Source organism: Zootermopsis nevadensis, unplaced genomic scaffold (assembly GCF_977971745.1).
Source record: "Zootermopsis nevadensis isolate Lab colony 2312 unplaced genomic scaffold, Znev_1.0 Znev_ptg000001l, whole genome shotgun sequence".
In the NCBI taxonomy this organism is placed as follows: Eukaryota; Metazoa; Arthropoda; class Insecta; order Blattodea; family Termopsidae; genus Zootermopsis; species Zootermopsis nevadensis.
The window spans coordinates 20,784,376-20,806,230 of record NW_028259133.1 but is presented as its reverse complement, the minus strand read 5'-3'; the positions used below and the strand labels follow the sequence as shown (position 1 = coordinate 20,806,230).

The window sequence follows — 21,855 nt, the reverse complement described above, 5'->3', positions numbered from 1 at the left end:
AATTTGGAAACAAAATGATGATGGACAGTGTACAGAAAAAATAATAATGTTTATAAAAGCAAATCATTAATTTCTCTTGCTTTAACTTCACTCAGTAATATTTTGTTAAGAAAATCTGAGGAAATTAGGAATGAAAGAAATATTTAGATGCTTCAACTCATTCTTTTATAAAAATTCACATAATTTTTACTGCATTTAAAAACTTGCCTTACTGTGCAATATATTTCTAACCTAACCCACTATCTCAGTTCTGCCAGAAAATTAATCATCTTTTTTTTTAAGTTCATATTCTTCATTATATTATATAAATACTTAATGTGTGTCGTGTATTTATCTTTCTTTATTATTTGAGGTTATTGTATTTCTGAATGTTAGTTTAAAATTTATCTTAATTATTTTTTAATGATTTTAGAAGACACTTATCTTCATATACTTAGTTCTTTCTGCATTTTATTTTGGACCAACCCCCCTTACAACTTTTAATATGGTCTATGTGTCTTTGAATAATAAAATTATTGTCATTAGCATAGACCAGAAGCTTGAGTGTCCAGTTTAATTCCAGTCCAGTGGTTTTGTTACATATTTAAATTTAACCACAACAAATTTTGTAATAACTTTCAGAAATTTTAACCATGAATTTTCCTGGACATACGAAGGGAAGAACAGACAAAACTATGATAAAGATGATTACTACGGTATCAAAGGTTTGAAGAGAGTTCGTAATGGTTGGATTGCTGTCCTTTGTTTCATCTTCTCGTCCATAGGCGTCTGCTTGCAAGTGTTCCTGATTCGGTAAGTTGTGTCTTTTATGTTGGTACAAGAACCATTGTTCTGCAATGGACTGAAAACAACAGCTGAAGAATGTAGTTCCAAAAGCGTCCATTCCAGTTTTGCGTTAACTATCCAAGTGTAGTCTTTGTTAAATTCCTCTATTTTGCTTTAAAAATGTCTATTTCTCTCCTCCCACCAAATAGTTTAATTGATTGAGCAAATTTTGGTTTTGTCATTCTTCAGCTATATGAAATATTATTTATGTTGTGTCGTATTTTAGAGCATTGCCTTGACGATGGAGGCAGTACGCTTCTCTGATGCGTTTGTCAGTATTCATTAGATTTTAACATATCAGAAGACAGCCATTATCATTATCATAATGTTTTTGTTTGTTTGTTTTTTCAAATTCTAGGCTATATAACTGTTATGCGACAAAAATTAAGACTGTAACGCAAGTTTTCTGCGAAACATGTTCTCTATTCTCAGTTTAGTCCCCAATCTTTCCTCATTTACATACATAGAATTTTCATTATGTTGAGAAATTACTGTACAATTTTCAATATCTTGGGAAATTGAAATACTTGTGTTCTCTAGCTGAGGAACATTGCCAAATGGAACATTTATGGAATGACTTTGGAATTTTATTCTTCAGGAAGTCAACAGCATTTAATCGACAGCATCTGGATGAGCGAAGTGAACGTACAGGCAAAATGCTGTCAGATGTACAGCAACAAGCGATATTACGCGGTAACCAGGCGCAGCTGGAGCAACTGAAGCTGCGTCTGCAAAATTTACAAACGTCAAACCACGAAACTATACAGGATGCTCAGAAAACATACAGTGTAAATTCCCAAAACATGACAAACTCTTACAGTACGTCAGAACCATTTGTTATGGTCGTTCCAGACATAGAAACTCTGGAAATATGTGAAAAGAGCTAATATTCTTAACCAACCCTTGAATTTCTAGAAGAAATACCTAACGGCGTAGAACGAGATGGTAAGAATGCGGCGACTGAACCAGCATCTGTTACATTAACATCATCGATCACATTAAAAGGAGATTTGTTGACGTTTTAACATTTTCTCATAACCTAACAGATAACTCTGCAAAATGTTGATATATTGTCATATTTTATGCACCACAGTTTGAAAAACTGATAGTAGATGACTGCGGTGTAAAATGAGAGATAACGAGAGAGAATCACGAGAAATGCTGTTACAAACTTCATGGCCAAAAGTAGTTCTTATGTCAGTACCTGGAGAAATATTTTCTGAAATTAAAATTGCTAGAAAGGTACCATAATTCTGCACCAAAAAGCTTCCTCGCTGGTATGGATATAGAAGTTAGTGCTAAGGGTGTAAAAGTGGAAGTCAATGATACATTTTAATGGCAGAATTATGTTGTTCTCTTAATATACGCAGATGTTAAAAATGTGTAAAATGAAAATAAGAAAATTTATGGTTAATATGGCTGACTTCTGAATGTTTTGCGAGGTACTCTAGTAGATATTGTCTAGCATTTCAGAGGTACTTACTGCCTACAACATCAAGGTTGTACTCCAAAACATTGGTTAGGATCTATAAAACCACATGATATCCGTCTTCATACTCATTACCATGAGAATCTGAAATCTCACCTAAGGAAATTTCATTTATATCATGAAATGTGGCTGATATGATTTTAATCAGTCGTGTTATTGACGTTACTGCAAAATCTTTCTTTAGGCTCTTTTAATCTTTATATAGTGTATAAATCGAGATGTATGTATTGTATAATGTGTAAAATATTATTTATTTTGAAGAAATTATGAACAGACGGTCATGCATAAATAACGGGAACTTAAGCGAATATTATATTTTCCCAGCAAAAGGTTGAAGCCATCTTTGCACTTACCACTGTGATAACCTGAAATCTCACCACAATTTTGTGTTTTATTCCATATAATTATTATTGTGTAGACTAAACCTCATGGGTGCGTATTTTGTTCAGCCATTGTAGATTTGTCAGGCTGAGGATAGGGACTGGTGGTAGGTTCTTGTGAACTCTTGGTAAGAAACCTTTAGGTTCCATAAAATCAAGAAATTTGACTATCTGAGTGACTGTCAGCATCTCAAGGACTTTGCTCTTTGGAGTAAGTTAAAGTATTGCATATTTTGAACACTTTAAAACAAATTCATTAAGTTAACTGCATTTTAAATTCTGTGAAACTTTCCTGCCATCCAGTTTAGAATCAAACGATCATATTGAGGAAGATGATATGGACTGGGCATGTAGTTCAGATGGGTGCAAAATTGTTATAAAAATCGAAGGTAGGGGATGACTATGGAGGACCTAGAAAAAGATGTAAGGTTAATATTAAAATGGTTATTAGGAAAATAGTGGGAGTGTGTGAATTGGATTCACCAAGCATATGATAAAGGCACTTCTGCAAGGTAATTAGCCTTTTGGGTTTTTTATTCAGTGGGAAATTGCAAGGTAAGTTACTAATTACAAAGTAATCGCGCTATGTGATAGACCTATGTCATAGAATTTGTTGTTATTTTCCTTTTTGCAAACCCATAGATATTTATTTTCCTTTCGCATTTGTTGTTAAATTTATACCACTATAATTAAAATATTAACCTCAAAATGTGCGATATCAGCTGCGTGTTTTTGTAAGATGCTTTTGTTTCATTGGAAGCCTGGATTCGAGGTTACCATTTTAAGGGACGTCATTGTCACACTAATGTTTTCCCATAAAGTGATTTGTATTCTGAGTAAAAAGACCTGTCGTTCAAAAAGTAAATAAATTTTCATCTAAAGGCCTACAAACATCTGAATATCGCACATTTAACGTCGCACCGTGGTGATGTTTTAGAAATTTCTCGGTAGAGTGCACCACATGAACTAGTTGTGAGGGAAAATTTAAGAGTCCAAATGGTAGCAATGACCAGTAACGTCCATGCTTTTGCACAGTCAAATTTATTATAATGAGTGGAAAGGAAGTGAGTTGTGTTTTTTATGTGATGTTTTTCAACGTCTGTATATACTACAAATATCTACCGATGTTTCGTAAACATGAATGGTGGTTCAAATTGGTGAGTGATAAACATTTCTATAAATTATCTTTAGTCTGAAATGAGGGGCAGAAATCCTGTACAACAAATGCGGTCACAGAGTTGTATACAAGACCAACCACGGACGAATCGTATATTATAATTTGGGTTGCTCAGTCAGTACAATAAGTAGGTTATAGGCAGGACAACAGGGGTTTGATTATCATAATGAGTAATAAATTTCTCTCTTGGCTTTTGGGTCCACTCTGTACACTTGGTCTCAAGTGGGTACCTGGTACTTTTTACCGGGGGTAAATCGGGTGGGGCGTGAAGCTGGTGCCAAGAAAGAGTGGAGCTACGATCCTATGGATATTTACTCATACCATGTCTTTTCAAGATTAATCCTCAAATTATACAAGGGATTTCCTTATCAACATTTATATACATTCTTACTTCCCTATCCTAGCTACACTCCCCGTCCATCTTAAACCTCTTAGATCATATCATTGTTCTGGTAGTGGAAGGTAATTTGTGTAAATCAGGAAGTTTCTAGTTACATAATATTCTGAATTGGTCATAGGTCCTGATATTTCCCATGCACATTATTTCCAAATATTTATTCATGTTCTTCGCCCAAAGTAACACCCACAAGAAAGATCATCCCACAGACTCAATGGGATGATTTTTTTTTTCAAATTGAGTAGAAACATGTAAGTTTTTTTAATTATTTATCCCATTCGTTTAATTTACGTATGTATCTGATTTGTACATTAAAATAATGTTGACACATTTTGAAGTTGTCTGTATTGATACAGGGTGTGATTTCAAGGTTAACTCTAATTTCATGTGATGTTTGGATAAATTATTTAATGGAAACTTAAAATTACGATGCTGTTTTAAAAAGGGAGCCATTTTCAAAGCATGTACTACAATTATTACGCTACTGAGTGACTTAATATGAATACTTATGCAACTAATTCTTCGCGTCGATTCGAAATAAAATGGATTTTGGAGACTATTCCATTTTCCATTGTCAGGAACTAAATGACGGGAAAATATAATAATTAAAATGTAAGACCGTCAATACAACGTATAAATACAGGAAAAATCTTGTCGTCCGACCCCATCGCATGTTTATACATCTTTTAGGTTATGAGGTAGTTTATGCACGTAGAAAATCCACGGTTGATTTCGTGCGTGCAAAAGTTGACTGGGATTCGATTCTCGAGAAGGGCAAGACAATATTTTCGTAGTTTTGTGCCCAGGCCTACAAAGTACTTCACCCAGTGGGTAGGGGGTGGCTTTTTTCTGAGCTGACCGCTTACCTCCATCTGGTGTTGAGGTCAAGAATGAGTGGAGCCTTACCTCCATTCAACCAGTCGTCTTGATAAATATCTAGGGTAATTTTACGATTTACCCTTCGATGGCAAGCTGTTGTGAACACGGTAATGAACCTTCGAGTGTCGTAAAAGGCGAGGAATTTCTTGACTATCTTATCGTATTATTAGATTCTTCATGAAGAGTTAGTTCTGTTATTAACCTTTAAAAACTCTAACACGTGTTCTCATTTGTAAAGTTAGCCAAATTATTCTAAGTCTCTTCGGGTTTTTATTTTCTTCATCTAAAAGATTTCCCGATACAAAATGGCAGGATAAAGAACGCTTGTTCCATATAAATAATTAATTTAATTAAAATAATTACTGGGATGAAATCTGGGACGCAAGACGTACAGTTTTGAAACGAGTGTTGCAAATGTCGATATAATTTTTGTGTTGCAGTCACAGGGTTTAGGTTTAATGAGGATAAGAAAATGTGCTTCGTCTGTGAGATGTAATTTCCATCAGTAGTTAGGGCTGAAGTCTTAGAACGTATGTTGCGACCTGGTTATGGGGGATTTCCGGGCGGAACACAGGCTCCCCGTTCTGACAGTGGTCTTCGTATCGCAGCGTGAACACGCACTCGAAGCCCAGTCGGGCGACAGCTCGGGCAGAGAAATGGCTTGTGCAGTCAACTCGAATTAGAGGAAATTTCTGGTCCTTGGCTAGCTCTCTGAAATGTGAGAGTAATTAGTTTCGACTTCTCTTAGACTGAACAGGAAAGAAAGGGAAATTTACAGGAAGAAATAGCGGAGACAGAAGAAAGACGAATTATTCTGACATCTTCCTCTTAACTGACCTTGACTTTTCGATGAGTGCCTTGGCTATGCCCTGGCCGCGTAACGCAGAATCCACGGACACGATTCGGACCTCGAAAAGTTTGTCCACGTCGGGGAACTTGCTGAAAACGTCAGAACCTCGGTCCACTGCAACCAGCAGCTGCAATATTTTACGGAATCTTGCGTGCGGGCAGTTGTCCGCATTTCTCTGCATCTCGTCCAGATGTCCTGGTTCATGGGACCCGTTGAGTATCACTCCAACAACTTTGTCGCTAGGGGTCACAGCCATCAGTGACAAACCTGCAGAAACATCAATAACATTCTTCTCTTTGATAGTTCAAAATGTTGTCAGTGCCCAAATTACAAATTTGAATATTTTTTTTACGATTCAGTAAAACAATGAAGCAATGTCCCTGCTAAGGAAAGTGGTTATGTGGCCATAAACGGAACTAGCAACCCCACCATTCTATATAACAGTGGTATTAAACCTGGGGTACGCGAAGACATCTTAGGGGGTACGTGAAATTTAAAAAAAATTATTATTTTATGATAAACACTGAATAATCAGTAATTTAATTTATTTAATTTATTTTAGATGTAGATTATATACTATGTATAACTTGAATTATACACCAACAACTATGGGGGTACAAAGCTGAAGAGAAATTATATCTGGGGGTACGCGAACAAAAAACGTTGAATACTAACACTTACAGATAATCACTGGTCTTTGTCGAAATGTAACAAAACATTTTTTTTTTCATTTTCTGTGAGTTAGAAGTTGGAGACCCTATACGTCTGGATTCAATGCGTTTATGTAAATTAAGATAGAAGGATATCACCCGCCATATTGTCTGATGAGACGTCTATCGAGAGAAAGATGTTACGTACCTTCTGGAATGGTCTGGATGCAATAGTTCTCAAGTTCCTGGCATTTCTCCTCTCCTCGTTCACCCAAGAGATTTATGCAGACGTTGAGGGGTTCCTCGCGAAAAAAGAACCTACGAAGGTGTTCTAACACCTTCTCGACATCCTTCAGCGTTACCGGTACAATTTTGTAGTCCTGTTCTGACATAGCCACTTGTGGCCCACCTTCCACCTGCGACAGTGAAAAGAGTCTGTGGTAATTATGTGTACCACCCGCTTAAACATTCATTAAGTTTTCATTTTGTCCGCAGAGTGGTTTAGTATGTAAACAGCGATTATTATTTCCTTAAACAGCGTTAACCAGTTGATCTTCGTAATGGTGAAGTGTTGTGTTTTCTTCGCGGTACGGACTGAATTCTTAAATATTATGTACGCAGTGCGTGTCTCATTATAAACAGCGATTATTTCCTTAAACAGCGTTAACCAGTTGATCTTCGTAATGGTGAAGTACTGTGTTTTCTTCGCGGTACGGACTGAATTCTTAAATACAGTTTCCTGTTTTTTCACTTCAAATGAACATGGACCCTGTTGCTTATGCATTTGTTTGTATTTGAAAGGATAATATGTGTCTGTCTGTCTCTCCCAAACGAAGTGTCGTATAAAAATGACAAACACAAAAACTTCTCCTGCTGGAGAGAGAAACTTAGAAAAAAGTATTTATTTATTTTTCGACAATTAGACACGTGTATCCAAAAGATCTTGGCGCATGATAGAAAAAACAATAATTATTCCAAAAGGTGAGAGCTTCGTTTCGAACAACTGAAGGTTCCTGAACGATGCATCGTAGAAAAACATATTTATGCAAGCTGTTTTGTTCTCATGGACGCACTTAAGTATAATAAATTAATTCAGGTTGTTTACACTAGCGTAATAATTGTGTGTGTGTGTGTGTGTGTGTATGTTAAAGGCTGCCAACCTTGTAAAAGCCAAATGTTACAACCCGAGTGGGTGTGTTTCTCTACTAGAATTTGTCCGTCAACACGACCGATGAACTTCCCTGATTAACATTTCGTTGTCGTGGTCAGTTAATGAATGATTCAGCTGTGGTATTCCCCGGTAGAATCGCCGGACGTTTCTGTGTGGACGTTATCTCTGAGAGTTGACCCCTTTTCCTCATTTTATCTTTAACCACGCTTGTGGTGATATTCCGAACCTTTGTGCGTTATTTGTGAAGGATGTCCGCCCATTCCACTGCATAAAATACTTTGAGCCAGTGTATTTTCATGAAGATTCTTCGTGAAAATAGTCGTCGAACGTCATGGTCGGGTGGTTATCACTCCTGCTTCGTACTCGGGAGGTCCGGGGCTCAAATCTCGGCCCGGAGACCGGCTACCCTGACTGGGTTTCTTCGTGGTTTTCCTCAGTCTCTCTAGGGAAATGCCGGGAAAGTACCTTAAATTGAGCTACGACCGTTTCCTTCCACATCCTTTCCAATTCATTATTCACTAACGTCCTCTCATTCGACAGTATGTAGTCTGAGCTATTGAAAAAGCATCGTTAAATAAACTATGAATCAATAAATTCGTAAGAGTAGACGTACAAGGCTATGCATCGCTACAACCGGAAGACAGACATCTTCATACTCACCGCCCTGAGACTCTGAAATCTCACTTATGTATCAGTTACCCTTTTGATTTGCCGTTAATTATAATTAATTTTCTTCGGTAATCTTACTGATTGTTCCCTTTTGACCCCCCACAAGTCTAAATCACTGTAATTTTTGTTTTGATTAAGGAAAGAGTTTTAACTGCATTGAACGTCTGCTTTACCCAAAATTTGCTAGAATGTATCGAATCTTTTCTTGAGAAATTAATAGTCGCTCAGCTGGTTGTAAATTTCTAAGCGTTTTATGAAAAACATTTATTCTAGAGCACGCAACTTGGAACTTACCCGAATCAGTGTAATCCATTCAAGCAGAGTTCAAAATCCATGTCTAAAGATACTTTTTTAGAACACCCGAACACATTTACAGACTGCAGACATGGGCGTTGGTCTAAGAACAATAAGACGATCTTAATAAGACACGGCAGATGAATCTCCGTAGCGAGAATAAACATTCTTTGTCAGTCCTGTGATGTCATTAATAACGTAATTTTGATAGTAAAATTCTGGACACAAAACAAAGCGGTCTTGAGGAGCTGGAACCAGTTTCAAGGTCAGCGAGTTATGTAACACATTAAGACATTTAAAGTCACTGTGTTAGGTGTTTGTGTTGCATTTATGATGAGCCCAGAAAGTGTGGTGGTGTTTTTTTGTTCTGTGCACGAAGGGGGGGGGGGGTCCAGTTGAAAAATAAGAAAATGTCAGCTGACCGAGAAATCCCTCCCCTTTTATGGATTCGTTAGATCCATAACCGTGTTCACAAGAGCCACTCCTCCGTAGATCCAGGTGACATTACAAATCTTCACGTCATATTACTTGTAAAATATTTTAATACTACCGTACCATCTACTCTTAGGTCTTTCAATTGGCCTATTTTTATCAGTAACAGTGAAATTATATTTTAGATTTCTTAAATTATGGTCTTACCGTCGATTTCCATTGGTGGTTTTGAAAAGTTTCAGAATTATAAACTCTTTCGAATTTCATTTCCATTTTTAATAAAAATCAGTTGCTTCTTCGTTTCAAGAATTGAACACCAAAATTATGTTTTATTTTTCCGTATTATTTCTCGAAATATGCCCCAGTCTCTGTTCACTTTTAGCAGGCACACGTGACACACGCTCGAAGTTGCTTTTCTGGTTGTAAGCGAAGTCTTCCTGCTGGCTCCTGGTTGCGTTTTTAGGAGCTGTCGTCTTGGTGTTGAGGAAAGGTTAAGAACTCCTGCAATGTCAGACTACCTGCCTTTTTATACACAACCGTTCAAAAAAGTCCTGACGTCTTCCTCAAGGTTGGCTCGTGACGTAACAAGAATTCCGCCAATCAGTGTTCAGATTAGGTGACGAGATTGTTTACGAGTTACGAGCGTGGATATGGACTCGTGGATGTCATACGATGGAAGGGAGATGAAACGAAATAAAAGAAATTGCTAGAAAATAGATAAACCACAATGGAGAAATTGGAGTTCATCTTGAGGCGACAAAAGTCCTGGTGATTATGAGTCAGATATGATCTGATTTTGGTACGTATCGGGACGGTGGGATTTGGTGCTTGAAATCACGTTTTTCATTTCCAATCGCTTGTCGTTTTGATTGGTGGACCGTGTGTGTAGCACGTGGCTTGCAGTAATTAATTTCAGAATTTAATTACAACCTATTTAGTGCAAATTACTATCTAAATTACACGTTTTCTTGCTTTATATAGAAGACGATGTAGATAATCGGTCATGGATGATTGATCACCAAACTACACTTGTCTGTTATATAGATCGATTAGTGTTCTTAAATCTTATATTTTTAATTAAATCCCCACGTTGAAAAATAACGGGCCTTTCTTTGGCTACAGGGGTTTAAACGCCCTCTTACTAGAAAAGAAAAATTATTTATTTTTTATATCATTAGACGTGAATCTTCTAGAACCCGAAATTGTTAACCAGATGTTCTACAATTTTCGTTGCGGGTCAGTCTACTACACACTATAAAAACAGAAAAATTTATTCTGTTTAGTAAAGATGTAACTTTTCTGCCTTGACTTTCATATGTCTTTTCTACGTCGATCAACCGGTTTCAAAGCAATCAACAGCTGAGCTGTAGCATTTACTCACCGCAAGTGATAAGGCTGATCTAGAAGCCAATTTTTCACCCTTATCAGTTAACATCTACGATGGAATGTCGGAAGACAAAGGCGGCACGTGTTATTCCACAGAAAATATTCAAAAATACCAGCTGAGTTTCGTGGAAATTTATTATAAATTACAGGCAAGATAATAATATGTTATTATATAGTCTTGGTCAGGTTTGTGGTTTTTCAGAGGCGTCTGCTCTAGGCAAAAAGTTGGGAAATTTGTAGTTAATTAAAAAATGAAGACAGAAGTTCCTTACCGGAAACTAGATAAATTTTAGTGGTCGGGATTACTAGTTTTAAATATCTCGAAACTTTCTTTGTAATCTGTTAGTTTCTGAATGATATTCCTTGTCCGGCCATATTTAATTCTGGTCACGTGTTTGGAAATACTTCCATTCGGTAAAAGTTAATGCAATTTCCTCATTTTTATTAATTTATTGTCTTGTAATGAAAGTTAAGACCACGGTGGTCTAGCGGTTAGAACGCTGGCCTTGTAATCCTGGGGTCTCGGGTTCGATTCCCGGCGGTGCCCGAATTTATAACTTGTGTTGGGCAAGGCCGTGGTCTAGGCAACACGGAGTTTTCTTCCGTGGCATCCCAACAATTACTCCATTCACACACAGAAGAAGGCAATGGCAAACCACTTCTGGATCATCTGCCAAGAACGTATATGAACAGGTCCCAGTCCGAGAAAAGGATGGAAGGATCCTGTTCATATGGACCTGTCGTCAGACAGAACACTAAATAATAATAATAAATAATTGTCTTGTTGCTCAAGTTTCTGTCCTTTGATTTCGTATTGTTAAGGACACTCAGTTGCGTCACGTAGCCGTGCTTCATTGTTACTTTTGCGAAATTGAGATTGGTGTTCGCACGACGTCCTGGGTTCCAAGAGACCTTTGTTATTGTTCGCGTTATGAACTGAGCTGCAGACAGGAACAATGCAAGTTTATCAGGGAAAGGAATCGATTAAATCCCGTTCGGGTTTTTTTTTTTTTTTTTGTTCTGTAATTTATAAATTTATGACGAATGTAAAGGACTAAGTAAGGTCGAAGGTTCACATAATGTGGCGATTTCGCGTTAATGGTGCCAGGATAAGATAATGCAGCCTTGACACTTTTAAAACGAATTAAGATTTGCGACATAATGTTGTTATGTTATGTAACCTCTGATTTATTAACCCGCTGTAGTTCATTATAATTTTATTTGATTCGTTTTGCATACGTAAACTGGGACTGCTGCCTGGGTTACAGCGATCTAGACAATTATATGTGATGTAAGTGACGTAATTTACATAAGACCAGTGTGATTGTAAATAATAACGGGAGTTATCTCACACACGCCAGCATCCTTGTTTCAGGGATACACTTTCTATGCCTGGCTTTGCAGGTGGTCTCTTTCCTTTACGTTTCCTGAGTAAAATCTTGTATGAATTTTGTGTTTCTCCGATTCGTGCTATATGTACGAGGTGCGATCGGAAAGTTTCCAGACTGCGCGTATAAAAACCCGTACACTTATCTCAGGTATTAAATTCATCCATTACCCTCGAAGTAGTTCCCCTGGGAGTGAACACAACGATCCCAGCGCCGCTGCCAAGCCTGGAAGCATCCCTGGAAATCTTTCTTTGTCAGCCTGTCAAGCACCATCTGCGATTCTGCCTGAATCTCTTGCCAAAGACTCGCCAAAACGGCTACGGAAACCTATGAAATGCTAAAGCAAGCATTTGGGGAGTCCGCAATGGGTCGTGCACAAACTTTTGTGTGGCATTCACGTTTTAAAAATGGCCGAACCTCTGTCGATGATGACGAGCGTTCTGGACGACCATCTTCGAGCACAACGCCCGAAAATGTTACGAAGATTCGGCAGGCCATTCACGAAGATCGACGTCGTACCATCAACGACTTGTGCGACATTGTTGGGATAGGCTATGGGACCTGTCAGCTGATTCTAAAGGAAGAACTCCACATGCGACGCATCCTGTCTGAGGACCAGAAGCAGAATCGACTTCTCGTTTGTCAGGAGCTCAAAGATCTTGCAAGAACCGACCTCAACTTCCTTTCTAAGCTCCGTGTGACTTCTTCCTCTTCCCAAAGATGAAAATTCAGCTAAAGGGAAGGAGATTTGAGACGATAGAAGAGATTCAGGCAGAATCGCAGATGGTGCTTGACGGGCTGACAAAGAAAGTTTTCCAGGGATCCTTCCAGGCTTGGCAGCGGCGCTGGGATCGTTGTGTTCACTCCCAGGGGAACTACTTCGAGGGTGATGGATGAATTTAATACCTGAGATAAGTGTACGGGTTTTTATACGCGCAGTCTGGAAACCTTTCGATCGCACCTCGTACGTACTCATTTGAAACAAAGTTCAGCTTGTCTTATGCTTGATTAAATCACCAGTTTGTGTGATCTTGGCTACACCTATCAGGTACTGACCGTTAAGTTTGTTTACTGGGCGTCCTTGACAGTGTAACAAATGAAGGCGGTACTCCAACATGACCCTGCTGCCAGACAAGGTCACGTGCTTTTGGGTATGAGGTAATGGTACCTTCCCTTTCGATTCCGATATCTTTCCCGACTCGTCATTAAAAACAACCCCCTTTGTAATGCATATTTGTTCTCGTCACGAAGACGTATGGAGAAGAACGTTTCGGAGTAATATCCTGCCTCCGTCTTCAGGGCTTAAGAGGCAGAATGTTCCTCTGAAACTTTGGTATCTACCTACAATTTTACACTGTGCTACAACCCGGAAGAGCATGACATTTTCGGCGCCTTGAGACCCTCAGATCCTCCAAAAAAACAGGTACGAATCCTTGCATGTCTTCATTCTGTACTGCGTCATCAGAATTGAATTATGTTGCTACATTAACGCCGCTCCCACCTGAAGGTCAGGTGTCAGGCTGTCACGAACAGCGCCCAGGGTCGTATCGCCCGCTTGAGGCATGGGCGTGTGGTCAGGTATGGACCACTTGTTATACCGCCGTTGGTACTGTGCCCATCGGATAACATAATTAATTTTGTCAACTTCTTCTTCAGTCAGTTGATTCCGCTCCTCACCATGGCAACATACTTATCTAACACGCATTTTAATATTATACCCCACATCCAACCCAACGTGTCCTTCAAGTGATACCTTTCTCCTTTGTTTTGATCACCTTAAATCCTGTTTTGTAAATATTTCTAGCTCTTAAACTGTTCATTATTTAATTTTCCCAATCCACCTTTGCTTTATCTCTGTCTCTCTCTTTTTCTGTCTTAGATTCATGTATCCTCCTCGGACATTTGTTCTGATGCATTGCCACATTTTTCTCTGAGAGATCAAATTTCTCACCCATATAAAAGATCAGGCAAATGTATAATTCTAATACATTTTTAATATGTAATATTTTTTAAATATGTTTTGACCTGATTGTCAGTTGAACATTCCCCGAATTTATTTTGGTTTAATTTTATCACAAATATTATTTTGATTTTTTTTTACCATAATTTCCAAGTACGTGGACTTTACGTTGTTTCGAAAAAAAAAATGTATTTATTAACTGTCTTTGTATTATGATTTTGTCTGGCATTTTTTACCGACGTGCGTTAAAAACAATGTTTTGCATCGTGTAACACGTCCTTCACTGTTTAACCCACCCCCCCCTCCACAACAGTCTGATGTCTGCTTATGTTATAATCCACGCTTGTCTGTGATGTTCATCTGAGCTTTTTTTTACTTCGTCCTGCACTTGGATGTGTTTGTATTTGCTTACATAGATCAGATTTGAATTGCAAAGTTTGCTGTAGGATTTGCATTTCAATATCTTTCAGCGAGTACTTTCTCTCCCATGAAGGATAAAATGTATCAGAATCAAGGTGACTGGGTCTTGTGTCAGCGAACGGAACTGTTCGTTCATCATAAATCCTTGATATGGAACCGCAGAACTAGTCTTGTTTGTGGGAGAGACTTCAGTATCCTGTCCGGTTAGGTGACCACTGGCCTTTGTCGGGGGTGTCACAATGGAATATTTCAACAGCGAGTGGCTGTGTTACCCCCAAAGTAAATTCCACCAGCGTTCAACTCTCCAGAAAATTAAATATACGGAGAAGTTCTATTGCGTCTTTCCACGTTGCGTGTGTAGTCTGTGGAAAATTGCGTTTACAAACCCTTAACTTCGTGCTGAGATGAAATTTGTTATAGGAGAATACACAGGGGTTAGTGGAGATGAAGAATTATATTAAAAACATGTTGTGTCGTGTAACGAGAGGCTTATATATATATATATATATATATATATATCTTTATCCATAGAGAGAGAGAGAGAGAGGGGGGGGGATAGGAAACAAGGAAATCGTTGTTCTCATCAGTAAATTGAAGCTTGGATTCTTTTCGTATCGTTGGGGGTAGATTCTGTAAAGTTTATATGAATTTTCACGTGTTGTTGAAAGTTCATGTAATGGCGAAGAACATTTCGTTCCTTGCCAGGAATCGATCCCTGGTCGCTCACAATTTTGAAAATTTAGTGGTTTATTCAGATTATTTCAACTTTTTTTTTTTTTTTGTAAGGTGGTAGAATTGAGACTGGAATTTAATGATGACTGTGGAGTCAGTAAGCAAATTTGTGTCGTTAAATTCAACCACAGATGTTAACAATCTAAACTAAAAGCTACCCTCGTACATTTCGTAAATTTATTATATTTTAATAAATGCTAATGATTACAGAATACTCTATTGATTATGCAGATTTTTTCCCCCTGGATGCGAATATAAGCTCCGGTTGAAATTCAGAGACACGGCACTTTCTTTGAAAAAGAAAATAAATGTCATTCCGTAGAATAAACGTACCTCCGTTTTAAATAAACACGTCCTCTAGCGAAGGAAATCTCTACAGAGCCATGGCTATGTAAGGAGTTCGCTTAAACAACCACGAATTGTGTTGTACACTTTCTGAGCGGACTGTATCGGAGCTGGATGCTGGAGCTGGGTCTCTTGAGTCCTGAGATCTCATTTCTGCCGTATCCAATTTCGGCTTCAGTTTTTCCTTCAGCAAGATTTGATGTACAAAGGAAAACCCCGTCACGCGTGACTTCAGAGCGCTAGTCTTTTGGAACAGGCAAACTGACTCTGCGTGTCTCTGTAGGAGGAACGTTCGACAGAACTTTCATTCCGGTGATGGTAACAATATATACCACCTGCTTCAACAGTAATTCTGCGTTTTGCGTACAGTTTACGTATCGTTCTTTGAATAAACATCGATTATTTCCTTAAACAGCGTTAACCAGTTGATCTTTGTAATGGTGAAGAGTTGTGTTTTCTTCGCGGTACGAACTGAATTCTTAAATATTATCTAGATGGGATTTTAGTTTCAAATGTTTCAGGAAAAGAAGATTATCTGAAGCGTTGTTATATTGTGTTTTAGAACATGTCTCATAGTCTCCACCTTCACGTAGTGTACTGTATTCTAATGAGGCTTTGACGACCGAATCAAAATAATAAATCACCCAGCGGCACAAGGTATAAACTGAATTTACCATTTGGCCTTTCGTAGAAGCCTTGAATGGTTATAGCCCTACTATTAACCTTGACTTATTTTTTGGCTGGCAACCAGTTGGAAAAACCTAAATTGCTTTAAATTTTGATGCTGAATATAATAATTATCTTCTTTAATCAGACCTGTTATTGATTGATTATTATATTATTCATCGACTCTAAGGTGTTTTGAAAAATTCTTTGTTCGTAAAAGATTGAATTGAACAAATACATAATTAGGTTAGGTTAGGTTAGGTCACCCAGTCCTGGTAGCATAATTAAATCTGGACATTCGTTGGGCTCGGAGTGTTGATTGGGTGAGGGAGACATCGAATGCAGAATTTTGGTGAAGAAACCCTTTGGAAAACGTCTAATTGGAAGACCTAGAATAAAATGTGAGGTCGATATGCAGTATGATTTTGAAATTGGTTGTGAAAGTCAGATGTTGATAAAATAGTCTTAACATTTGACGCGTCGTCAAACATATTGTAACAAAAAGATGAGACAGAGCTCGTCACTACTTAATGAATGTGGGAACTTAGCAGCAAGTGTAAGCTATTGTTGCTCAACAATATCCTCTTTTTTTTCCCCTCTCTCGGGCGAGCAACGGATGTGTTAATTCTGCGTCGCAGTCCGTGGAATTGATATTCAGCACAGACGAGAGAACACTGTTGCTAAATATTTATCGTGTGAGGAGTTTTAAAAGCTGGTGACATCATAGGTGTATTTAAGCTGAAAAACTGTTGCCTGCATTATCAGTGTATATTTTTATGTCCAGCGAGCTGTGTTAATCTTATTTGTCATTTTCCGTTGATGGGATGATTATTCAGTGATAAATAATTATTAAATTGTTAATTATTGAATAATACACTAATAAATAAAGTATTTAACAATGTATCTGGATCTGAAACTGTCCCACTTTCGAGGTGTTTTTTTTATCTCTGAAATATATTTATTGTGGTAAATGTAAAATAGAAATACGACATGGCTACCACTCTGCAAAATTTTACTATCCGGGAAGAAATCTGTGCCTTGAAGCGTGCGTCAGATATTTTCCGTGCTATGAAGCAGATTACATTACAGAGTCTGGATTTAATTGCTTTGATGTTCTACACCAGATGCCACTTGCTGTTAATCAGCCATTCGTGTTTGAGAGTGACATTGATAACCGACGATCTGCTTGCCTCAGCTGTCAATAGTATTTCATAAACATATAACATATCACAGGATTTAAATAAGGAAATAATTCCGAAAAATTATTTCATGCCAAGATATATTTTACTATTTATCCCTGTACCAAATTTTATTGCATAAAAATAAATTAAATCATCATCAGATTTAAATATAAATATATGTAGTTTATATATTTCGCGTGGGAGTGGGATGAGGTGTGGATTGGATTCATCTGGCTCAGGACAGGAAGTGGTGGTGGGCTGTTCTCAGTAATGCATTTTTTTGGTCCGATCTTGGAATTTGTTGGCTAGCTGAGCTACTGTCAGCTTCTCAGGAACGAGACTGCTCAATAGAGAGGAATTTTCAAAGTTTCAAATTTAGAACGTTGAAGAAATTGATTAAAATGTATAGAAAAACTGCACTCCTTACACACCTGTTTGTTTGATTTACTTTCGTCCCGCTTAAAAATGAACAAATAAGTTTCATGGAGGTAATTAATAACCTTATGCAGTATTATCTGAAGCAGCGATAAGATAAGATTAGTCTTACAAAAGTTTCATCATGAGAAATGTTTAAAATGTAAATCGGTCAGGAAGGATGAAACGGGAAGAAATATATGTTTGCTGTCTTAGATAATTTTCTTGTTTAAACAGATTATTTCATGTGGTAGGCCGTCGCCGTAACTCGTGTTAATCCTTTGAACCACGAAGTGTACCGAAATAATATTTAAATATTCAGTCCTTACCGCGAAGAAAACACAACGCTTCACCATTACTTAGATCAGCTGGTTTTAAGGAAATAATCGCTGTTCATTCTGAGGATAATACGAGACACATAGATCCATTCTGTGGGCTGCATATCCCGAATTTGGATAGAATTTGGCGAACCTCGGGATTTTCACAATTTTTTTATTTTTGTTGACTGATTTTATAATTTGATTAGAACTGTCTTAAAATATGCATGTTCTGTTACGCTGGATGTGTAATCTACTAATCACATTTTTCACCCAAAGAATGACCGATCTTTTTTTACACACATTTTTAAATATCATATATAACGATATTAATTACGCTTCTTATGAAGAAATTACGGATATGAAAAACGTTGGCAATCCTATATTTGTCATGTGCGAAATGCAAGGTTCCTGTTTTTACAATAAAACTGTGAACTTCTCCGTCTTTTTCTAACCGACCATCCCATCTCATTTTAACAAGACGAACGTGGCGTCGTTGTAAAACCCTGACATGAATCAAAACTGTAACAAACATTTACTTACGTTCATTTCAATCCGTTGTAGCTTTATTTAAGAAATCACGAGTTACGTGTTTCAAAACTTCATGCGATTGATATAAATAAAACTCACGTTTGATTGCTAACAGACGGGGAGTCTCAGACGTTTGAATCCGTTCCAGAAATTCTGTTGGCTGTTGGCTGTTGCGATAGGTTTGTTGATAATATCGTAAAGTGATGCTTGAATGATACCTTATGCTGGGTGCTGAATGTTTCATTACACGTAAACTGTCCCAGACACATCCACACAACAAACTGTATGTAACACCAAAGAGTGTATTTTATTTTTAGTGTAGTTTACATGATACTGCCCCTCTGCTTACGATAACTCCCCCCCCCCACCCTTCTCCCTGTTTACTAATCTATCGTCATGTCGCCAGTTACATATTTTCATCTGTCTCTCTTCTACGCACACTTTACTTAACGTTCTCTCTTCTCGTCTATTCTGTTGAGTGACGTAATTTTGTTATCACAAATTTCCCTCCGCCCCCTCTCTAAGGCTTGTTACATAAATCGAGGACGAGAGATACTGGTAATAATTTCCATGGCACTAAAACTCGTAAACAACTATTCTATTTGCATTAGCAGGACGTATCTTAACTAAAGAACTGATGTCTTTGTTTGTATGTTTAGGGAGTGAAATGATTTTAGTTTATAGATTTTATTTAAATATTTGGGGCTGAAGCTCATCTGAATAATATTAGAGGATTCAGTCCGTACCGCAAAGAAAACACAACACTTCACCATTACGACGACTGGATAAAGCTGTTTAAGGAAATAATAATCGATGTTTAGTCTGATAATGAAACGAAACCCGTTCAGGTTTACTGATTGTTAAAGCAGGTGGTACATATAGTTACCATTGATGACATTCCTGTTCTATTTTGTTAGTACAGGTTAGTGAAATGTCTGAAAGAAAATTTTAAAAAAATGTATATTTGTGATAAAATCCTCCGATGTTTTACAAACCGAATTTTTGGAACCCGTTACCTGCCTTGGTCTAAAGTTTTGTCGTCTGGTAAGCCGTGCGTAAGTAAATTTTGAATTCCAGTTTTTTATGTTTTATTATTAATTTCTGTTATTTTTTCCTTTTTTTGGTTCACCAAGTATGAAAAGTGTTTGTGTTATTTCAATCTTAGTTTGTTTTCGTTTAGTTTTCAGAATTTCAAGGCGTTAAAGATATATTTTTTTCTGTTTCGGCCTTTCTAAGTACCCATAAATGTTTTTCTGTGTATTTTGTTACTTTTAGACTTTACAAATAAAATCGATTTAGTTTATTTGAACATTTTTAGATCTGTTTGAAAATACATCGTCCGTCTATCGAAACTACTTGCTTGCCAAAATCTGTCCTTGCGACGTGTGAATAGACTCAGAATATCTGCTACTGCCGTGCTTACGTGGATCTGACATTACAAACCAATCGACACATTCCATTTCTATCGATCCATTGCTGTCGATCTACCGAAAACGAAACATCACTTCGAGAACGCTGGTTGAAAATTAATATGCATTCCATTCAAAAATTGCACAGGTCACAGTCGTAACACTTCACCGCTAGACGCAAGTCTTGTAGGATCAAAATTGCTACATGATATTAAATTCGAATGGTAAGTATAATTACCAGGTGCTTTAACAGTCGTTAAATTTGCGTTTTGTTTTTATGGGTTTTCTGTGATTATCACTGTAAATAGAAATTGTTTCCTTAAACAGCGTTAACCAGTTGATCGATGTAATGGTGAAGAGTTGTGTTTTCTTCGCGGTACGAACTGGATTCTTAAATATTATGTACGCAGTGCGTGTCTCATTATAAACAGCGATTATTTCCTTAAACAGCGTTAACCAGTTGATCTTTGTAATGGTGAAGAGTTGTGTTTTCTTCGCGGTACGGACTGGATTCTTAAATATTATGTACGCAGTGCGTGTCTCATTATAAACAGCGATTATTTCCTTAAACAGCGTTAACCAGTTGATCTTTGTAATGGTGAAGTGTTGTGTTTTCTTCGCGGTATGGACTGGATTCTCTAATATTATTTAGACGGGTTTTGAGATTAAAAGGGATATGACGAGTATGTGAGTGGATAGTGCACTCTTATCTGTGAAGAAATGGGTGGGTCACTGGTTCTGCGTTGATGAAGAAGAAATGAGGTCGAAGTCCTCTGTACAGATTCGTACAAAGTATTATAGCTATGGGAACTGCTCTGCCAGATAGATCGTTGACATGCCGTATAAAAACCATGAAATATAGTTTTGTAATGACCACACTTTTTTATTTAACTAAGGGTCCTTTGTCTATATTAATTTAAATTATTGCTGTACCTTGAAGGAGAAAGGAAAATAGGTAGTAGGAGGAGGTGAATAAAATACAAAGACGTGATTGGAGAACAAAAACAAGAATAGGAAGAAGGTGATAAAAGCAGAAATGAGATGATTAAAAATCCGTTTCTCTCTCTCTTGAATTTAGAGTCGATATGTGACCTTCTGAATCTTCTAATATCACCAACAAATTTATATTCTATGAACGCAGTTGATCGCCGATTATCAGTGATAAATGGTGGAGGATGTGTCCCGGATAATCAATCAAGGCGTTCTACAATTTTATCTGTGAATTCTTTGAAGACAATAATCAGAATTAGAGTTTTAAGTTACCTTTGTGTTCCGCCTTAAGGCGTCATCCATCGGTGCAGTGACTGCGACGAAGTCATAATAGTCAGGATAGGCTACTTCGGTATTCGATCCGGCTTGATCACAGTGAATGAAAAGTTGCGACATTGTCACTGAAATTCACGTAAACAGACGGAGACTTGGAAAAAAAAAAATTAACACTATTCACGTTGCAGGATGCCTTGGCAACTAAAACCGATTTGCTTACGATGGATAAACAAGTGTCGTGTCACAATTAACACTTTTAAAACGTTTCTTGACGTAGTGTTAACACTTAACACCAGTTTTATTCGTAACACGAACGTGTAGTGGTTATTTTTTTCAGACTCGTGTCATTATTTAGCAAGAAAACAAACAACGTAATTTATGACACACGAGTTTCGATTATAATCGAATCGTTATATTACGAGTACCGGAAGCGGATGTGATCATCACAGCGGTCTTGTTCCCTGTGTCCACAGAGATTTCCTCTCAGAGATCGCGTTGTATCCCGCGGGTTGAAGCATCATATATTTGCGCATGCGTGTGTGGCGGACGCTACTGAAGCTACTGAGGAGATATTTGTATCCAAGTGACAGGTGACTGGAGACAATTTCATAACGAGGAACTTACCAG

The 21,855-nt window shown here is 37.6% G+C and overlaps 2 protein-coding genes across 6 annotated transcripts in view; one reads left to right on the top strand and one right to left on the bottom strand.

Moving 5' to 3' along the window:
- LOC110833593 (dnaJ homolog l(2)tid, mitochondrial) overlaps positions 1 to 21,855 on the top strand; it is a 35,399-nt gene that overhangs the window by 987 nt on the left and 12,557 nt on the right. The window contains exons 4-5 of one of the 2 annotated variants that reach the window (XM_022071865.2): positions 622 to 792; positions 1,424 to 2,239. In XM_022071865.2, coding sequence (XP_021927557.2) covers positions 622 to 792; positions 1,424 to 1,712 — 460 coding nt within the window. In that variant the 3' untranslated portion in view covers positions 1,713 to 2,239. Of the gene's footprint in view, positions 1 to 621; positions 793 to 1,423; positions 2,240 to 21,855 lie in introns of those variants that run through there. The other variant, XM_087346081.1, reaches the window with a different exon arrangement.
- On the bottom strand, positions 3,198 to 21,640 carry LOC110833601 (arylalkylamine N-acetyltransferase 1). Of its 4 annotated transcripts, none has more exons than XM_022071877.2 (4): positions 21,226 to 21,640; positions 6,856 to 7,063; positions 5,985 to 6,264; positions 3,198 to 5,858 (listed from the first exon to the last, which is right to left on the bottom strand). In XM_022071877.2, exons 1-4 carry the CDS (start codon positions 21,346 to 21,348, stop codon positions 5,657 to 5,659), a joined length of 813 nt encoding a protein of 270 aa, XP_021927569.2. In that variant the 5' UTR covers positions 21,349 to 21,640; the 3' UTR covers positions 3,198 to 5,656. The 4 variants fall into 4 exon arrangements, with proteins under 4 accessions (XP_021927569.2, XP_021927587.2, XP_087202217.1 ...); XM_022071895.2 differs by lacking the exon at positions 21,226 to 21,640 and adding an exon at positions 18,653 to 18,870; XM_087346091.1 differs by lacking the exon at positions 21,226 to 21,640 and adding an exon at positions 15,433 to 15,638.